At 39.6% G+C, this 17,773-nt stretch overlaps 1 protein-coding gene across 2 annotated transcripts in view; it reads right to left on the bottom strand.

The window, feature by feature from the left end:
- LOC127452752 (zinc finger protein 574-like) overlaps positions 1-17,773 on the bottom strand; it is a 40,716-nt gene that overhangs the window by 4,658 nt on the left and 18,285 nt on the right. The window contains exons 3-6 of one of the 2 annotated variants that reach the window (XM_051718438.1): positions 13,683-15,138; positions 12,699-13,143; positions 3,730-3,824; positions 695-1,125 (exon numbers count right to left, since the gene is read on the bottom strand). In XM_051718438.1, the coding sequence (XP_051574398.1) occupies positions 695-1,125; positions 3,730-3,824; positions 12,699-13,143; positions 13,683-15,138 (2,427 nt within the window). The remainder of the gene's footprint in view (positions 1-694; positions 1,126-3,729; positions 3,825-12,698; positions 13,144-13,682; positions 15,139-17,773) is intronic. The other variant, XM_051718439.1, reaches the window with a different exon arrangement.

Genomic DNA, 17,773 nt, shown 5'->3' with positions numbered 1-17,773 from the left:
CTTCAAAATTTTGGCACCCATTCACTTGCATTGTTTGGACCTACAGAGCTGAATTATTCTTCCAAAAATCTTCGTTTGTGTTCTGCTGAAGAAAGAAAGTCATACACATCTGGGATGGCATGAGGGTGAGTAAATGATGAGAGAATTTTAATTTTTGGGTGAACTATCCCTTTAAATTTCACTTTCACTTTCAGATGTGAAAGTAAAACTAAACAGACACCACATATGACTTTCAGACGTAAAAGTTAAAGTGAGAGTGGAGATTTAGAGTAAAAAATGGCTTAAATTTTGATCTGTTTCTCACCTATGCCTATCATATTGCTTCTGAAGACATGGATTTAACTACTGGAGTCTTATGGATTACTTCTATGTTTCCTTTATGTGATTTTTGGAGCTACAAAAGTCTGATCACCATTCACTTGCACTGTAAGGACCTACAGAGCTGAAATATTCTTCTAAAAATCTTTGTTTGTGTTCAACAGAATAAAGAAAGTCATACAGATCTGGGATGGCATGAGGGTGAGTAAATGATGAGAATTAAAATTTTTGGGTGAACTATTCCTTTAACTGAGAATTGTATGATGCTGCATACACTATATATTACTGTGTGCATCTTTACAATTCCCTGATATTTCCAGGATTTCATTAACTGTGGGAACCCTGACACATTCTCTTTGCTGAAAGACTGTTGTACCTCGAAGGGTCGATCATTGGTGTGCGTTCTCATGTGAACGGTGAAGGTGGACGGGTAGGCGAACTCCTTCCCACAGAACTCGCATGAGAAGCGCCGTGGGGTGTTTTTTTTGCCCAGCGCTCCACGGCAGTGTGCCGCAAGATGCTCCCCTAATGCAGAACTGGAAGCGAAGCGCCGTCTGCAAGGGGCAAGCGGGCACCGCAGGGGCGTCTGACCCATGTGGGAAAGACGGTGCAGGTCGAGACCATCCTGAGTGACACAGCGGTGACCACACATATCACACTCCAGCTGACCTCCCACCTTTCCTCGTCCCTGACCTTTATATCTGCAGTGCACCGGCACCTCGCCAGTGCAGTGCTGCAGGTGTGTATCCAAGACTGCCTGATTCAGGAACTGAGAGCTGCAGTTAGGACATGTCTTTGGTTCTTTATCTGCAGACAAAGACAAAGGGATCGCAAAGGATAGAGAGTGGGATGCATTTCAAACACTTTTGTGGATATATATAATGCATGGCATAGTCCTACAAGAAGAGAAAGGGAGAAGTATATAGAAGTTAACCCTACAGATAGACCAATAGATTTTTTTAATGATTGATACAAACTATTTTTAAGCGTCCAATAACCAATCCTCAGAACCTACTTTGAAACATTGCTGTATTTTTGCTTTTTTGACTTAATAATTAATAAATCCTTAAAGGAATGTTCCGGGTTAAATACAAGTTAAGCTCAATCAACATTAATGGCATCATGTTGATTACCACAAAAACTAATTTTGACTCACCCCACGTTCATAATAAAAACGTGGTTACATTAAGACACTTACAATGGGAGTGAATGGGGAGAAATCATAAACGCTAAAATACACAATTTCAGAAGCATAGTCACAAGACGTAAACATTATACTGTATATGTTAACATAATTTTAGTGTGATAAAACTGCTTACTAATCTTTTCTGTGTACAGTTATATCCAATACTGGGATAACAGTGTTTCACTGTCATGACAACGCAGTTGTAACACTGGATACAACTTTGCACTGATAAGATTTGTATGTGATTTTATCACGGTATAATCATGTTAACGTATATAATGTTTATATTCTATGGCAATACTTCTGAAACTATGTATAACCATTTTAGTGGTTATGGACTGGCCTCTTACCATAACAGCAATTTTTGCTTTTTGTTAATAAAGAAGGGACAAGTCAAAAATATTTTTGTGGAGATCAACATTATGCTACAACACTGTTAATTCAGCTTAACTTGCATTGAACCCGGAATAATCCTTTGAGCATAAGCAAGAGCATGAAAGGCAGTTAAAAGTTTAATAATGTATGAAAACAATACATTAAAATATTACACAATAAACACATACCCACCCGTTAGCTATAAAAACATGATATTAAAAGAACTGATAACCAGTTAAGTAGAAAAGTGGGAATATTGGTGTAAAAAAAAAATAATTCAGTCAAATATCAGAGCTGTGGCGCAGAAGGTAGCACCTTTGCTCCTCATATGTAAGAGCTGGGTCCCCTCATGTCCCCATCCTGTTCCTCCCTCAATCTCTCTCCCCCAATTTCCTCTCAGCCTCTACAGCCCTATTAATAAAGGCCAAAAAGCCCCCCCTAAAATAAGACAAAAAATAATATTGGTCAAACCGATTATAGGTCTAATTCTAGTTAACAAACACATACTCACTCCTTGACTTCTGATTTAAAAGAAATGCACACATTTACTCTCTCTTACACATGCACATATACGCACACAAAACACATCTTTGGCTTCTTATCAAATGAGAAAAACAAACACATTGTATTTTCCCTATTTGAAGGAGAGATGAGGATGGAGAGGTGCAACACAAACATGAACACTCAAAAGCCAGATCCCTCTTATTTAAACAGGACCAATTAGAGGGAGGAGCACTGAGAAGCCCACATTTCACAGAATGCACAGCGAATACATAGAAATAACACAGCACTTTATAGGGGTCATGGGTGACGTGACTGTGCGGCTGATGTTTAGATACACAGAGTTGTTTTTTTTATTATTATTAAGCTTTCACACTGCCAGACTGTGACTCAGTCTCTTTTACCTTTACAGGCTTTTAAAAGCTTCTACTAACCAACCCTGCACTCCCTTATTTACACCTATAAATATATGTGCTGCCTCTTTCTCTCCCTTTCTGTTTTGCTAAAGAGAGGAACAGCTATGGCAGTGGACTTATCCGTGTTAGAGGCACAGATCAGAGGTGATAGTGATCAGCGGCTGATCTTATCAGTACACACACAACCCATCCTAATCAATGTGACCTCTGAACTCATCCATTTACCTCCAACCGATCAATAAAAACTCATTCTTCTGACAATTCTGTCAGAAGCTTTCAGTGTGTGTGTGTGGCCAGAAACACAAACATTAACACAGATTACAGACTACAGACTGAATGGGACACTTAATAAGAATAATTTGTTTTTTGTACATATGCTTGAGTGACAAATAAAATGTATCTTTTCCCTTAGTCTTCACTTCTATTACCTATATTGCCTACTATTTCTAAAGAATGGTCACTAAATGAACCTTATGAATAGAACTTCTTTTTGTTTAGATTTAGATTAGTTTAGTTTATAATTAAGGGCAAGTGTTTTGAATTATCCATTAATGTTCTTAAATTTTAGAATATGACCAAATATTTTTGGATTAACATGAAAGGAGGTTAACAACTGAGGAGGGATGCTTGGTTCCTCCTCAGGTTTTTGTCTTATCTATTTAACAACCAAGGTTGGAGTTTTTACTTGCAACTGTTGCCTTTGGCTTGCTCACTTGGGCAAGGCATTATTTTTTATTTTTTTCTATTTTTTGTAAAGCTGATTTAGAAGAATATTTTTTTGTAAAAGCAGTATACAAATAATATTGAATTGAGTTTGTGTAAAGATAAATAAATATATAATAATAATAATAATAATAATAATAATAATAAAAGAGTGTCAGCGAGAGCCCATAAGGACAAAGGCTGAGTGTGGGATCATGTCCTCAGGCTGACCTTGATGGATGAGATAGTGCAGGTCCAGGTCCTTGCGACGTATAAATGCCTCCCCGCACACATTGCATGGGAAGGGATGGCTGGTGTGTAGGAGTCTAGGGCAGCGAAAAACAGAGAAAGAGTGAATAAGAAAGGCTGCATCATGCAATCCCTGGAGCCAATCCAATTTACAAACCCATCTGATAAAAGACACATTCAAATTCACTCACATTTCATACAGAGCACAGACTTGCACTCATACAGAAGCACAATTAACCCTCTGATACATGAATTATTAAATCATGAATAAAAATATCTTAATGTTTCTTATTACTTCATAACAAGAATATAATAATTCCCAGTTTTTGTTTCTGATTAAAATGGTAAGAAATCTGTCGAATAAAATTTAAGATAATGGTAAACATAACAAATTTACAAGGTACATGATGAATTTATGAAGTCATATGTTAGAAACATAATGACATATGGTCAGAGATAATCATTCATGGCGGTTTAGATAATTACACCCTGAATGGTTAAAAAAAAGGCTTTTAAAGATTTGTCCACTGTAGTTCACACCATGCACCAGAGTTTGCACAACACTGAAAAATAATATAGCATCAACTCTAAGCTGGGCTAAAGAAAGTTCATTAAACTGAGCTGTGCAGAAGAGTGGCAGCCTCTTTAGAATGTCTTAAGCCCAATACACATGGGATTAAAATCACCAGGGCCCTCAGTAATTATTGCTGACATCAATAATTACTGCTCATATTTAGTTTTCAGTCCCGTGAGTATACGTCATCTTTCAACAAGTCCTCTGTCCTCTGTAAAATGACTTACAGAAAAAACAAAGTCACTGACATTATATTTAAGAATGTAATTCCAGCTAATTATATGACATATGCTAATTAGTTGTAAACAACCACACAGTTTATCTGCTTTCTACTCTTATTAGCTGTATCAGTGCACCAGAAAGTGAAAAAAGCTGATGCTATAGAGATAATAGGCCTGTACAAATGCAACATTAATGAGCTTTACTGCTATAATATTGAACACTGTGCGAAATCCAGTAATGAATGCCCCTGTGAATAGAGTTTCAAATAACTACATAAGAATTATAATCTTGGATAATGCATTGTACAAAATCTTCAATATTAAATTCTGGTAATAGTATGGCTACAGAATTAAAGTTATATCAGTGGACGCAACAGCACATTCAATTGTGTAGACAGTATGCTGGTGACATCTAGCATAAAAATAACCAAATAAGGAAAAGTGTTTTATTAGGCTTATCATATTAGGCTATGCCATCACTGAAGTACTTCAGCAGAAAGAGGCATTCTCCCTGTTGAATTATATCAACTGCTGTTCTCTTTCACTATTACTGTTATGCTACGCTGTCAATTTATGTCTAAATGTTCAGAAAACTAAGAAACAGAACATTGTTTCAGAAAAGAACACAACTCAAATCTGAAAATTGTACATGAAAAAGCTATTATTAGTGTCAAAATTGTAAATGTAACATCCTCACATATAACTTATCATGTTTTCAAACCTTATGTTGTGTTGTCTTTACTAGAAAATATTTATTCTCGCTCTTGGCCAAACTCTTTTCATCTTTGGGAAGTCTCTTCCTTTCCTTTAAGATTTAAAAAAAAAAAAAGCTTTGATTAAAGGGATATTCTGGCTTAAAAATAACTTAAACTTTATTAAGAGCATCTGTTGCAACTATCACAGAAAATAATTTTTAGTGTTGAAGAGAGAAGCACAAAACTAAACACTCCAACCAGGGACTAAAAACGGTTCAAGGAACAAAAACGAACAAAAAAATAACCGAAAAAAAAACAAAAACCAACCGAAAACAGGGACGAAATCCCTTTAAATTTTTTTGGAGTGAAAACATAATTTTTGAATGCTGGTAACCGGTTAATAACCGGTTATTTTTGGTCTGATAAATCTTTTATGAAACCAAAGACCAAAGGGTTTATCACCGTTAATTTTCAGAATAACCCCATTTCCAGCTTCCCAAGAGAATGAGGGTTCTCTCTTTTTAGTAGAACATAAACATGCGCAGTCTCTACTGTGGGCTGAGGCACCTGCAGTGGGGGAAGAGCCTGACCCGTTCCAAATGTGTCATTAGTGTCAAATGAAGCTGAGATCTAGAGACAGAGAGATCAATAATGATCAATTCTGAAGGAAACCGCTATTTTCAAAACCAATGTTAAAAAAATAACAAGAATTTGGCTGGCAAAATGTGCCATTTAGTCCAAAGTGTGTGCGTGCATGCAGGAGAGAGGTTTAGGCTATTAATTGATTTTAGGTGGCCAAATGAATATTTGAAACCTTTTTGGGGACATATTTCATATTAAGAATACATTTATTGAAAAGACATTACTTTATATAAGCTACAGTATACTAGGGATGCACTCGAGTACTCGGGTACTCAGATGTGGCAGCAATGATCCGATCATGAAAACGATGATCGATGGTGATCATGCATAAAGTGACTTTTCACTTAAACTTGTGACAATTACCTGACAACTAAACAAAAATGTGTCAAAGAGAGAGCTTATTTTTAATTTTGAGATTGATTACATTGTGATTTTGAGGGGTACATTGATTGTCAGAGATGACTTATAGCACCAAACTGATATACAATGCTGCAATGCTATCGTTACGGTAAAAAAAAGAGAGTGTAATTCACCGTGTTTTGAACACCTGTCGCTGAAAAACGTTTGCTAAACACGTTTTATTATAATTTAATGTAAGAACTTTGACTTGTTAATGGATATTATTTAATAAAAGTGAATGTTTGTCACTGACTGTAAACCTCCCTGCCCTGGGTGCAGAAATGTTTGCGTGACGTAACACACCTGCATCTCGACGAAATGGGAGTTGAAGATTTCTGCACAAGTTTTCAAGTTAGAAGATCTGACATAATAATGTGTCATTCCGTTGCACTTTCCCCAGTTGAAAGGTGGAAAGTCCGACACTCCGAGTTGAATGGAACGCTTCATAAATCATCACAGCAACAACAATATGTAGCATCATGGCTTTCCCCACAGGAGCGAACACTTGGGGACACCTCCCTGTCCCTCCCACGCGCGCCAGGTGTGTGGCAGTGGACAACGCGCTGCAAGTGTTTCAATACAAAGCGCAGCTAAATGGAACAGAATGCAGCATTTTCAAAACTGAACTTCAACTTAACACGCATATTAAAGGAATAGTTCACCCAAAAATGAAAATTTGCTGATAAATTTACTCAGCCTCAGGCCATCCAAGATGCATCTGAGTTTCTTTCTTCATCAAAACAGAATTTAAGACTTTTAGGATTTCATTTCAGGCTTCCCCCTCTAAACAATGCAAGTGAATGTACTCCATTTTTTGATGGTCCAAAATGCATATTTAGGGTGCATCAAAATAATCCACACGACTCCAGCCGACAAATAAAATTCTTCTGAACCCAAACTACTGATTATTTTGAGAAACAAAACAATACTTATATACTTTTTAACTACAAATGCTCGCTTCCTTACATCTCTGTGACGCTCGCTCATGAGAGGGATGACGTAAACTCATTGGTAAGGTCACACGTCACGTAGAGGAGGAGGCAGGAAGCACATCACTGTTTAAAAATCAAAAATCAAATCACTTTTATTGTCACACAACCATATACACAAGTGCAATATTGGGTGAAAGTCTTGGGTGCAGTTCCGAGCAACACAGCAGTCATGACAATGATGAGACATAAACCAATTTACAATAAACATCAGATATACACAACACAATTTACATATCTAATATACACATAATTACACACAACACAATATACAAATAATAACATACAATGTACAGTATGCAATACACACAATATAGAATACACATTATACAATAAAAATAGTATATATAGTATATATAAAATATACAGTAGGTTGTATTGTACTGTATTGACATTCAGGCTGTCGGTTGATAGTCAGTTGCCAGTGTGTTGTTAAGAGAGAATATAATTTATGACAGTCCAGTGTGAGATTAATAAAGTGCAGTGCTGATGTATTTTGATTGTGAGAGATCAAGAGTTCAAAAGTCTGATTGCTTGGGGAAAGAAGCTGTCATGGAGTTGGCTGGTGCGGGTCCTGATGCTGCGATACCGACTGCCTGATGGTAGCAGTGAGAGCAGCCCATGGCTCGGTTGGCTGGAGTCTCTGATGATCCTCCAATCTTTTTTCACACACCGCCTGGTATATATGTCCTGGAGGGAGGGAAGCTCACCTCCAATGATGTGTCTGGCCTTTGCAGGGCTTTGCGGTTGTGGGCGGTGCTATTGCCGTACCAGGCAGTGATGCAGCCAGTCAGGATGCTCTCTACAGTGCTGGTGTAGAACCGTGTGAGGATGTGGTGGTTCATTCCAAACTTCCTCAAGCATCTCAGGAAGAAGAGGTGCTAATGAATCTTCTACACAATGGCCACAGTGTGGACAGACCATGTGAGTTCCTCAGTGATGTGGACACCGAGAAACTTGAAGCTGCTGAGTCTCTCCACTGGTGCTCCATTGATGGTGATGGGACTGTGTTATCTGTCTTTTCTCCTGAAGTCCACCACAAGCTCATTTGTCTTGCTGACGCTGAGGGAGAGGTTGTGCTCCTGACACCAGTGTGTCAGGGTGTGCACCTCCTCTCTGTAGGCTGTTTCATCATTGTCAGTGATCAGACCACCATCGTCGTATCATCAGCAAACTTAATGATGGCATTGGAGCTATGTGTTGCCACACGGTCATGTGTGTACAGGGGATACAGTAGTGGGCTGAGAACACAGCCCTGCGGGGCTCCAGTGTTGAGGGTCAGTGATGAGGAGATGTTGCTGCCCATTCTAACCACCTGGTGTATGCTTGACAGGAAGTCCAGGATCCAGCTGCACAGCGAGCTGTTTAAGCCCAGAGCCCGGAGTTTCACATCAAGCTTGGAGGGCACTATGGTGTTGAATGCTGAGCTGTAGTTTACAAACAGCATTCTCACATAAGTGTTCCTTTTTTCCAGGTGGGAGAGAGCAGTGTGTAGTGTAGATGCAATAGCATCATCAGTGGAGTGGTTGTTGCGGTAAGCAAACTGCAATGGGTCCAGTGAGGGAGGCAGCACAGAGCAGATGTAATCTCTGATTAGTCTCTCAAAGCATTTGCTGATGATGGGGGTCAGAGCAACCGGATGCCAGTCATTTAAGCAAGTGATTTTGGATTGCTTTGGTACAGGTACAATGGTGGACGTTTTAAAGCATGTGGGGACCACAGACAAGGAGAGGGAAAGGTTGAAAATGTCTGTAAAAACACCAGCCAGTTGGCTCGCGCAAGCTCTGATGACGCGACCCGGAATGCCGTCTGGACCCGCGGCTTTACGGATATTCACCCATCGGAAGGATCGTGTTACATCCGCTACAGAGACGGAGAGTGAACTAACCTCTGCAGCTTCGGCCGCAAGAGCTCTCTCCGCGAGGGCGGTGTTATTTCCCTCGAAACGAGCATAAAAAGTATTTAGCTCATCCGGGAGAGAGGCAGCGGTGTTCACGGTGGAGTTTTTATTCCCTTTAAAGTCAGTGATGATATTAATTCCCTGCCATATGCTTCTAGAGTTGGTGGTGTTAAACTGTCCTTCAATCTTGTCCCTGTACTGGCGTTTGGCCGCTCTGATAGTTTTGTGGAGGGATTAACTGGCTTGTTTATGCTCCTCCGTGTCCCAGAATTAAAAGCGGAGGTCCGCACATCAAGTGCCGCGCGAACATCGCTATTTATCCATGGCTTCTGGTTGGGGTAGATCTGTTTACATTGTTTTATTATTATTATTATTTGGAAATTATTTTTTTTAATTAAATTTTATATTGTTTTGAAATTGTTTTGGACTGTTTTTGTTTGTGAACGGTGCTTGGTCTGTGCTCTTTGCAAGTTTCTATTGTAAACAATGACGCACTTCCTGCCTCCTCCTCCACGTGACGCATGACCTTACCAACGAGCTTACATCATCCCTCTCATGAATGCACGTCACAGAGACGTACAGAAGTGAACATTTGTAGTTAGAAAGTATATAAGTATTGTTTTGTTTAAAAAAATAATCAATCGTTTGGGTTCAGAAGAACTTTATTTGTCGACTGGAGTCGTGTGGATTATTTTGATGCACCCTAAATATGCATTTTGGTCCATCAAAAAATGGAGTACATTCACTTGCATTGTTTGGAGGAGGAGGCCTGAAATGAAATCCTAGAAGTTTTAAATTCTGTTTTGATGAAGAAAGAAACTCAGATACATCTTGGATGGCCTGAGGGTGAGTAAATTATCAGCAAATTTTCATTTTTGGGTGAACTATTCCTTTAAAAACACGATGGTTATGGCGTCTCCTGTTAAGCCAACTGCGATTTGAAAATAGACGGTTCAGACAGTTACTAAAAAAACTGGTGCGTGCTTACTTAGATTACTACGGAAACCAGAGTCAGACAGAGACGCACGTTGTGCACATTCTTTCATTGAGTTGGGCAGCGAATCTTCACATAACGACAAAATATGATGCATTATATTTTGATTATGCAATCTTTTGTAAATTTTTGCAACAGATTATTTCATAACAGCCTATAATAATGAATATTTTGGTGAGGCAAGTCCCTAATTTTGAGCTTGTTTTTCCAAAACAGGTGCCCTGTTTCTCAGCTAAGATCTGGAAACACTGCGACTGGTATATCACTGAAGGGCTTTACTGGTTGTTTAGATCAGTGTTACTATCAGAAATAATTAATAATTATTTCTTTAGTTATTAATTAATATTTAAATTAATTAATTGAATTGAACTCATTAAAACCTCATATGGGGCTCAGTAAATGTAGTGTGCTACGTTTAGGAGCAAGTTTGGTTATTAGCAATAATTAATCATTATCAAAGACAATTATTAATTATTAAAATCAATAGAACATTGATGAGAATCAATGTTAGCTTTTTTTTAATCCTTTAAATCAACAATTATCAAAGATAATCGTTAATTGTTAACATCGATGAAACATTAATTAAAATTAACACTAGCTTATTGATCATTCAAATTCAACAACCATCAAAGATAATTATCAATTATCAAAAATCAACAGAATATTAATAAGGATTAACATTGACGGGGCACCACCCTGGAATCAGGGACTAATAACCAGATAGTAAAACAGTCTCAATATTAGATTGTTTTCTTAGGAAAATCGACATCCAAAGAATATCGATTTTTGGGAAAAAAACAATGAATGAAGGCTTGAATCCGAGCACTGACATCCCATCAGCATGACACAGGCATATGCAAAACAAACCAAAACACTTCTCTTTGTAATATAAACAAAGTTTATTTATGCAGTCATATCAATTAATAATTAATACAATGCAGTCAATAAACTTCCGACTTACAACTACAAACTAAACAGTGATATGATTAGATATGGAAACTAAAATAATCCTATAACAGATAAGGTGTGTGTGTGACAGTGTGTGTGTGTGTAAGGAGGGACACGCACAAAATGGCGGATGTGACTCTTGTGGAGAGTATGTCACGCGAGACTTCCGGCCAGGGAATATGACCGCGAATGGGGGCGGAGAGAAACCAGTCAATGGCATCTACCAGTTACCACGTGTATCCGCTTGTACGATAGCTAAGGGACAAAGCTGGACTTTAGCATTAAACTATCTAACAGCCAAAAATGTGTGCCAGAATGTTTGTGAGGGGTCGCGTGCGTGTGTGTGGTTAGTACGAGAGAGAGAGAGAGAGAGAATAAAGTGACGGCCCTAAAGCCGATTTCGCGATCGTGGGAGAGAAAGCAGCTGTTAGTTTATCGCTCAGAGACGAGGTGGACGGCTCGTAAAAGTCCTGCGTTCTTTGACTCTTTAATGGATAACTCAGTTTGCCGGTTTCACCCGTGATGGCAAAAATGCACAACAGTCCAATTTGGTTGGACCACAATACAGCAAAACAAATTCATGATAATTAATACCCCGAGTATTAATAATGAGCGGACATGGCGGTCCGTAAACTGTACAAGCAAAAACCTTGAAACACAAGAATAACACACTATAATATTCTGTCTCTGCCCAGACGTAAACCTCTTACTTGAATCGCATGAGGATGCAAAATGTGTGTTCATCCGTCCTTTAAATCCGACCCGGTTCCTCGTGTGATAACGGGAGGCCGTTTCCTCACTCTGTTGGCGGGCATGGCTGTTGATTCTCGGCGGGCTGGCGGAGAACTCAGAAATGTCGACTTGATTGAAGATGGAAGAGAAATCTTTAATCTCTTCACTTCTGTAGGCAAACGGATGAAGATGCGGATTGCTCAGCGGTCTCCTTCGGATCCGTTAGAGTGTTCGGTTGAACAGAGTAATCTCAACTCGTCCAGCGAGATGGAGATTGTATGGCCACAGTTTCAAGTCAGACGTTACTTCCTTGTGCCATGAGGTTGCACCTGAGAGCAGCGATGAGCTACGTCTATACCCGGTGAACAAAGTTGCTGGAAGCAAATCCCGGAAGCATTTCAGAGTTATTTCTACTCCTGATGATGTCATGGTTGAGGGACATTCTGTTGTGTGCCTCATCCAATAGGAGTTGAGAGTTCGATCCTTTAGTGAGCAAGGCTTCATGGGATTTGTAGTCTGTTTTGGACTCCCTTTGTTTGATTTTGGCGCAATTTTAATCAGTAAGATTTACGACTTTGTGTGTGGGGGCTGAGTTAGGTTTTACAACTGTGTAAGGCCTGCCTTTGTCTTCTATCTGAATACATGAGGCCCATCACCCACCCTTAGCGCGAAGTAATGTCATTTTAAAAAGAACATTATTAACTGTTCTTTTATTTTGTTCTTGACAATTGGAAAGAAGGCAGCAGAATGCTGGAACCGGAATGAAAAAATACTGTTTCTGCTAAGAACAAACTGAATAGAAAAACATTTAGTTTTTTTTAAGTCCCAGACTTTAACATGTACAAACACACACAAACCTGTGACTCTCCAGCTGGTACTCAAAGTTGAAGCTGGCTGGGCACTCAGGGCAGATGTGCGCACGTCCATCATTTGGGGATGGTGTCCTCCCTTTTCCTCTGCCTCTGCCCCAGCGTTCCTGAGTTTCCCCTGTCTGGTGAATCAGCATATGGCGTTTGAGTGAGGTAGCCTGGAAGAAGCACTTTTCACAGATGGGGCAGCTGAACAAGCGGGATCCTCCATGGGTAAGTTGGTGACGCAGCAGACTGGCTGGAGAGGGGAAGCCCTTCTTGCAAACTTTGCAGTTAAATAGTTTCTCACCCGTGTGATTGAACACATGCTCTCGCAATAGGCTGCGCCGTGTAAAGCCCTTCCCACAATGCGGGCACTCGTGAGGCAGGGCGGTGCGCGACCAGTCCCGGCTCAGCTTGGCAGGGGCCTCGAGAGTGGCATCTGCTGTTGCTGCTGGTGATTAAAGAAACATTTTGTTATAGTAGTTAAATATTTATATTTTTTTAACCAAAAGCGATCAAGTTGCTTTAGAAGACATTAATTTAACAGCTGGTGTCGTATGGATTATGTTTATGCTGACTGTCTGTGATTTTTGGAGCTTCAAAAGAGAAATCTCCATTCACTTGCATTTTAAAGGACCTATTGAGCTAAGATATTTTTGTATTTTTCTTCAACTATGTTCTGGTGAAGAAAGAAAGTCATACACACCTGGGATATCATGAGGGTGAATAAATAATGAGAATTCCTTCAATTCATTTTTAGGTGAACTATCCCTTTAATTTTTCTTAATTATTATTCACTATTGGATACTTACTGCAACACTGTCTGTTAGCAGAACAGAACCTTGACCATAAAGTTATATTATTGTTTAGAAAAACTGCCCAATTTAGTAGCATCGTTAAAATCTGTGAGAGTGAAAGAAGCATGTAAGGATATCCTTCTTAGTTAGATCTCTTTGGAGTTAAATCATTGTTGTGTGCACTCATTCTGACCTGGTTTTCTGAGGGGCATGTCGTCTCTGCATTTTACAGTGGAGGTGAGAGCTGAAGCAGGAAAGAGCCTGCATTTCTCCTCAGCAGAAGGTGTTTGTCCTGCAGGTCCATTCAGACGATGCTCACGGCGATGGTAAAGGAAGTGTGTGGTACTCATGAACTCAGCCCCACACTCTGTGCAGGTGTGCATCGGTGCCTCCAGGCCATGCTTGGTACTGCGGTGCTTGGTCAACTCCTGCTCATTAGGGAAAGAGGATCCACACTGTTGGCAGAGAAAATTCTGTCCTTCAGTGCCTGAGGAGGACGCTGTAACAGGTTCCTCTGCAGATTTACTTTCCACCTCTTCTTGATTCTCTGAAATGACAGCTTTCTCTGTCTGCATGTCTTCACTTTGCTCTCCTTCTATATTACCAGGGACCATCTCCATTCTTTCCTCCTCATATATTTCAGTCCTTTCTTCCACCATCTCCACAATGTTGTCCACCAGGACCTCACTATTCTCCATGCTCACAGCGCCCTCTTCTGCATGTACCTGGTCATTCTGCATAGCCTCCTCACCTGTCATACCATTACTGTCCAGCTCCACCTCCATCTGTGCTACAGGGGTCTGAGTTATTGTCTGTTCCATAGTGGTCACCTCCATTAGACTCTGGCCTTCTCCTGCCGTGGCTAAAAGCAAGAGACCCTCACCCGGGGCATCCAGCACAGCTGTGGAAAACTGTTGGATTACAAGTGGGGCCAGCTTGGCTTTGCCCTCCACCTCTCTGCGGTGCTGCCTGCGGTGATAGAGGAAGAGTGTGGTGTTGAGGAAGCCCTCTCCGCATACTGTGCAGCGGTGTATGGCATCCTTCAAGCCATGCTGAATCTTGCGGTGAGTCACGAGCTCTGGAACGGCACTGAAACTCTGTCCGCACTCCACACAGAGCAGGCTGGAAGGCGGCTTAACCTTCTTTTGTCCCCTACGCCTTGTAGCAGGGCTGTTCTCTACAGTAGAGGGCTCCACAGACGTAGCTACCTGAGTGCCTGGAGCCTTTGGAGGTTCAAGGGGGGCTTTGTCACACTGTAAGTCCTGCTGAGAGCTCTCAGGTGACACTATTTTTTCAGAAACCTCATCTCTTGCCAGATATTCTTGAGAAGTGTTCTCCATCTTTACTTGAGGCTGTCCTCTCTCTTCATTCACCTCCATCTGTCTGTGTGCATCTTGTTCCCACTCAGGTTGACTAGAATGTGCTTGAGCTTCTTTAACATCTGTTTCAAGTTCTCCCTGGTCTCCTCCAGGTCCTGGCCCTGTCTCAAGGCAGCAGCCCATCTTGCGGTGCTGCAGCCATAGCGACAGAGCATCAAAGAGAACCTCACAGACAGCGCACTGGTACAGAACACGTGGAGCATCAGCTTTCTTCTGTCCTAGCAGAGAAGACAAATCCACAGCTGTCTGAGTCTGAGACTGCATTGCCACCTAGTGAGAGGAGAGGAAACATACAAAAATAACATACACAAATTCTTCTCCTGGGAGGTCTAGAACATGTTTGCTCCTGCACCAGCACAACATGGTTCCATGAATTACTATGACTTCTCCAGTCAATCGTGGTTACTGGATTAGGATTTCTAAAAATCATTTTATAGAGATGGTACGCACAAAAGAGCAATTTCTATTCAATAACATATTTTAGAGCTGAGCATTACAAGAGAAAGTTACATTACTTTTTCAGGCCTGGAAATCTAAAATCTCTTAAATCTCTGATATTTCCAGGTGTTCATTGACAGAGGAAACCCTGCACACCATAAAAGGTCTTTAAATTTTTCTGTACACTAAAAAGAACTTCTTCCAAGATTTTGAAAGGAGAGCACCCACATGACAATAGGTCTCACTGAGTGTAAAAACCACTCAAGGCATTAGCTCATGTCACACTCAATCAAGCTATCATTTGCCTTTACCAAGGGCATGGTGTGGGGATCCATGTTACCATCATTTGACGCAAGAGGCTGCGACATCTTATTTAACTGACATGGCAAAACTGTTTGTGTTTACCATGTGATCATTTTAAAATAGTTTAAGTATCCACTTATGAGAGGGTATTAGGAGAGGAGAGGATGACTCAGAGAGACAGGGAGGTTTGGCTGAGGACAGCCATAAACTGGATGGACAGATGCACTTATGTACTGCATCTATTTTCAGCGTGGATGTTTCAGATGGAGATCTAAAAATGAAGTCAAAGAGACAATAACACTGTGAGCAGACATAACAGGGCAATCCCGTCATTTGAATGGTCAAATGCACTTTTTGGGCAAAATTATTTTTATTAATATATTTAAGCAATTAAAAATTTTTATTGATTCCCATATACTGTAAATACAAAATAAAGCACAACATAAATGAACATAATCAACAACTATCCCTTTTTAACCCCCATTAATTCCTCATCCCCCTCCCTATCCCCAAAAATCATCACCATGGTCAAACCGGAGTTACACACGTACAGTATACAAAAAAAAAAAAAATAAAAAATAAAAACCAAACAAAAAAATGTTGAGAAAATACAAATATAACAATAACCAAATAAAGAGAGAATAGGTGAAAAGAAAAATTACACAACAGATAAAATTTACAATCTCAACCATAATCATGTTTCTTTCCACATGGTCCTCACTGAGAGCCTTCCAGAAAGGTCAAGTATTTGTCTCATTTCTTACCATAGACGTCTAGTCTGCCAAGCTGTTTATATGACATCTTTTCAAATACCGCCACCCTGCCCAATTCGATGAACCATTCTTGAAATGAGGGAGCACCTTTTAACTTCCATCCTCTAAGAATTATCTGTCTGCCAATCATTACACTAGTTTGGACCCAGCTTTTTGTATATTTGTCACCTACTTTAATAACCCGGAGGACATTTGGGGCTTCAGCTCTGTTTCATTACTTTTAATACTCTTTTTTTTCTTCTTTTATGAATTCCTGTGCTTTGAGCTTTTTAATGAGTGAGGCATATTGTATGATCCACCCCTTAAGGACTTAAACGCCTCCCATGCCACGCCTAGGAGGACACTGAGGACCAATTGGTTTCTACATAAACATTGACTTCTGTCTTTAACATTTGTTGAAATTCAGGGACTTGTAGAAATCATGGATGTTAAATATTAATTGAAAATCGATTTATTGTCGTTAATAATGTGATCGATTAAGCTTATCGATTGTCGATTAATTAATTTCAGGACAAATGTGCAGTAATCAAGACAGTCTATACAGTCACCCGCCGCTAGAGGGCGCTTGCGTTCTGCATGTCATTATCCGGTTCACAGAAGAAGATGCACAGACGCCATGAAGTGGGCTCAATGTAAACAGTGTAGGAGCGTCTCTCTATGAATGAACATTAATGTTTTCTGCACACGCCGTGATGGTGTGTTAAAGTACAACATGACAACAAGCACTGCTGATCTTTTTTTTTTTTTTTTTTTTTTTTAAATGCTCAAAACTTTACCTGCCTAATTCCCCTTGAAATTTCAAAACGGTGGGTTGCACCATGTTTTAGGACAACAGAACTACTGCCATTCGTGTATAAAGTTTTTATGGCACTACAAAAGAAATCTCCAAATCCAAACTTTTCAAGACACTGAAAAATAAATATATGCTCCAAAGTGTCGAACGCTTTATAAAAATCCAAAAAAAGAAGAAAACTATCATCAGAAACTAGGCTAGAATAATCTAAAACATCTAAAACTAAACTAATATTATTTGAAATATGTCTATTATTAATGAATCCAGATTGAGCCTCATCTATTATAGAATCGAGCACATTTTTAATTATTTTGTAAAGTATGTGAGCCAAAATCTTATAATCATTATTTAATAAACTTATTGGGCGCCAATTGTCAATAAAAAGCAAATCTTTGTTCTGTTAAGGAATGAGGGAAATTATTCCTTGAGTCATACTGGGAGGAAGTTTGTGTTTTTTATTCAATGTTTGTGTTTGTGTAATTCAATAAATACTTTCAAAAGAAAAGGGGCAAGTATATTGAGAATTGTTTATAGAATTCTGTTGTAATGCCATCATTGCCAGGTGACTTGTTACATTTGAGATGTTTTATAGCATCAG

Source organism: Myxocyprinus asiaticus, chromosome 15 (assembly GCF_019703515.2).
Source record: "Myxocyprinus asiaticus isolate MX2 ecotype Aquarium Trade chromosome 15, UBuf_Myxa_2, whole genome shotgun sequence".
NCBI classification, from domain to species: Eukaryota; Metazoa; Chordata; class Actinopteri; order Cypriniformes; family Catostomidae; genus Myxocyprinus; species Myxocyprinus asiaticus.
This window is presented reverse-complemented; position numbering and strand designations above follow the sequence as displayed.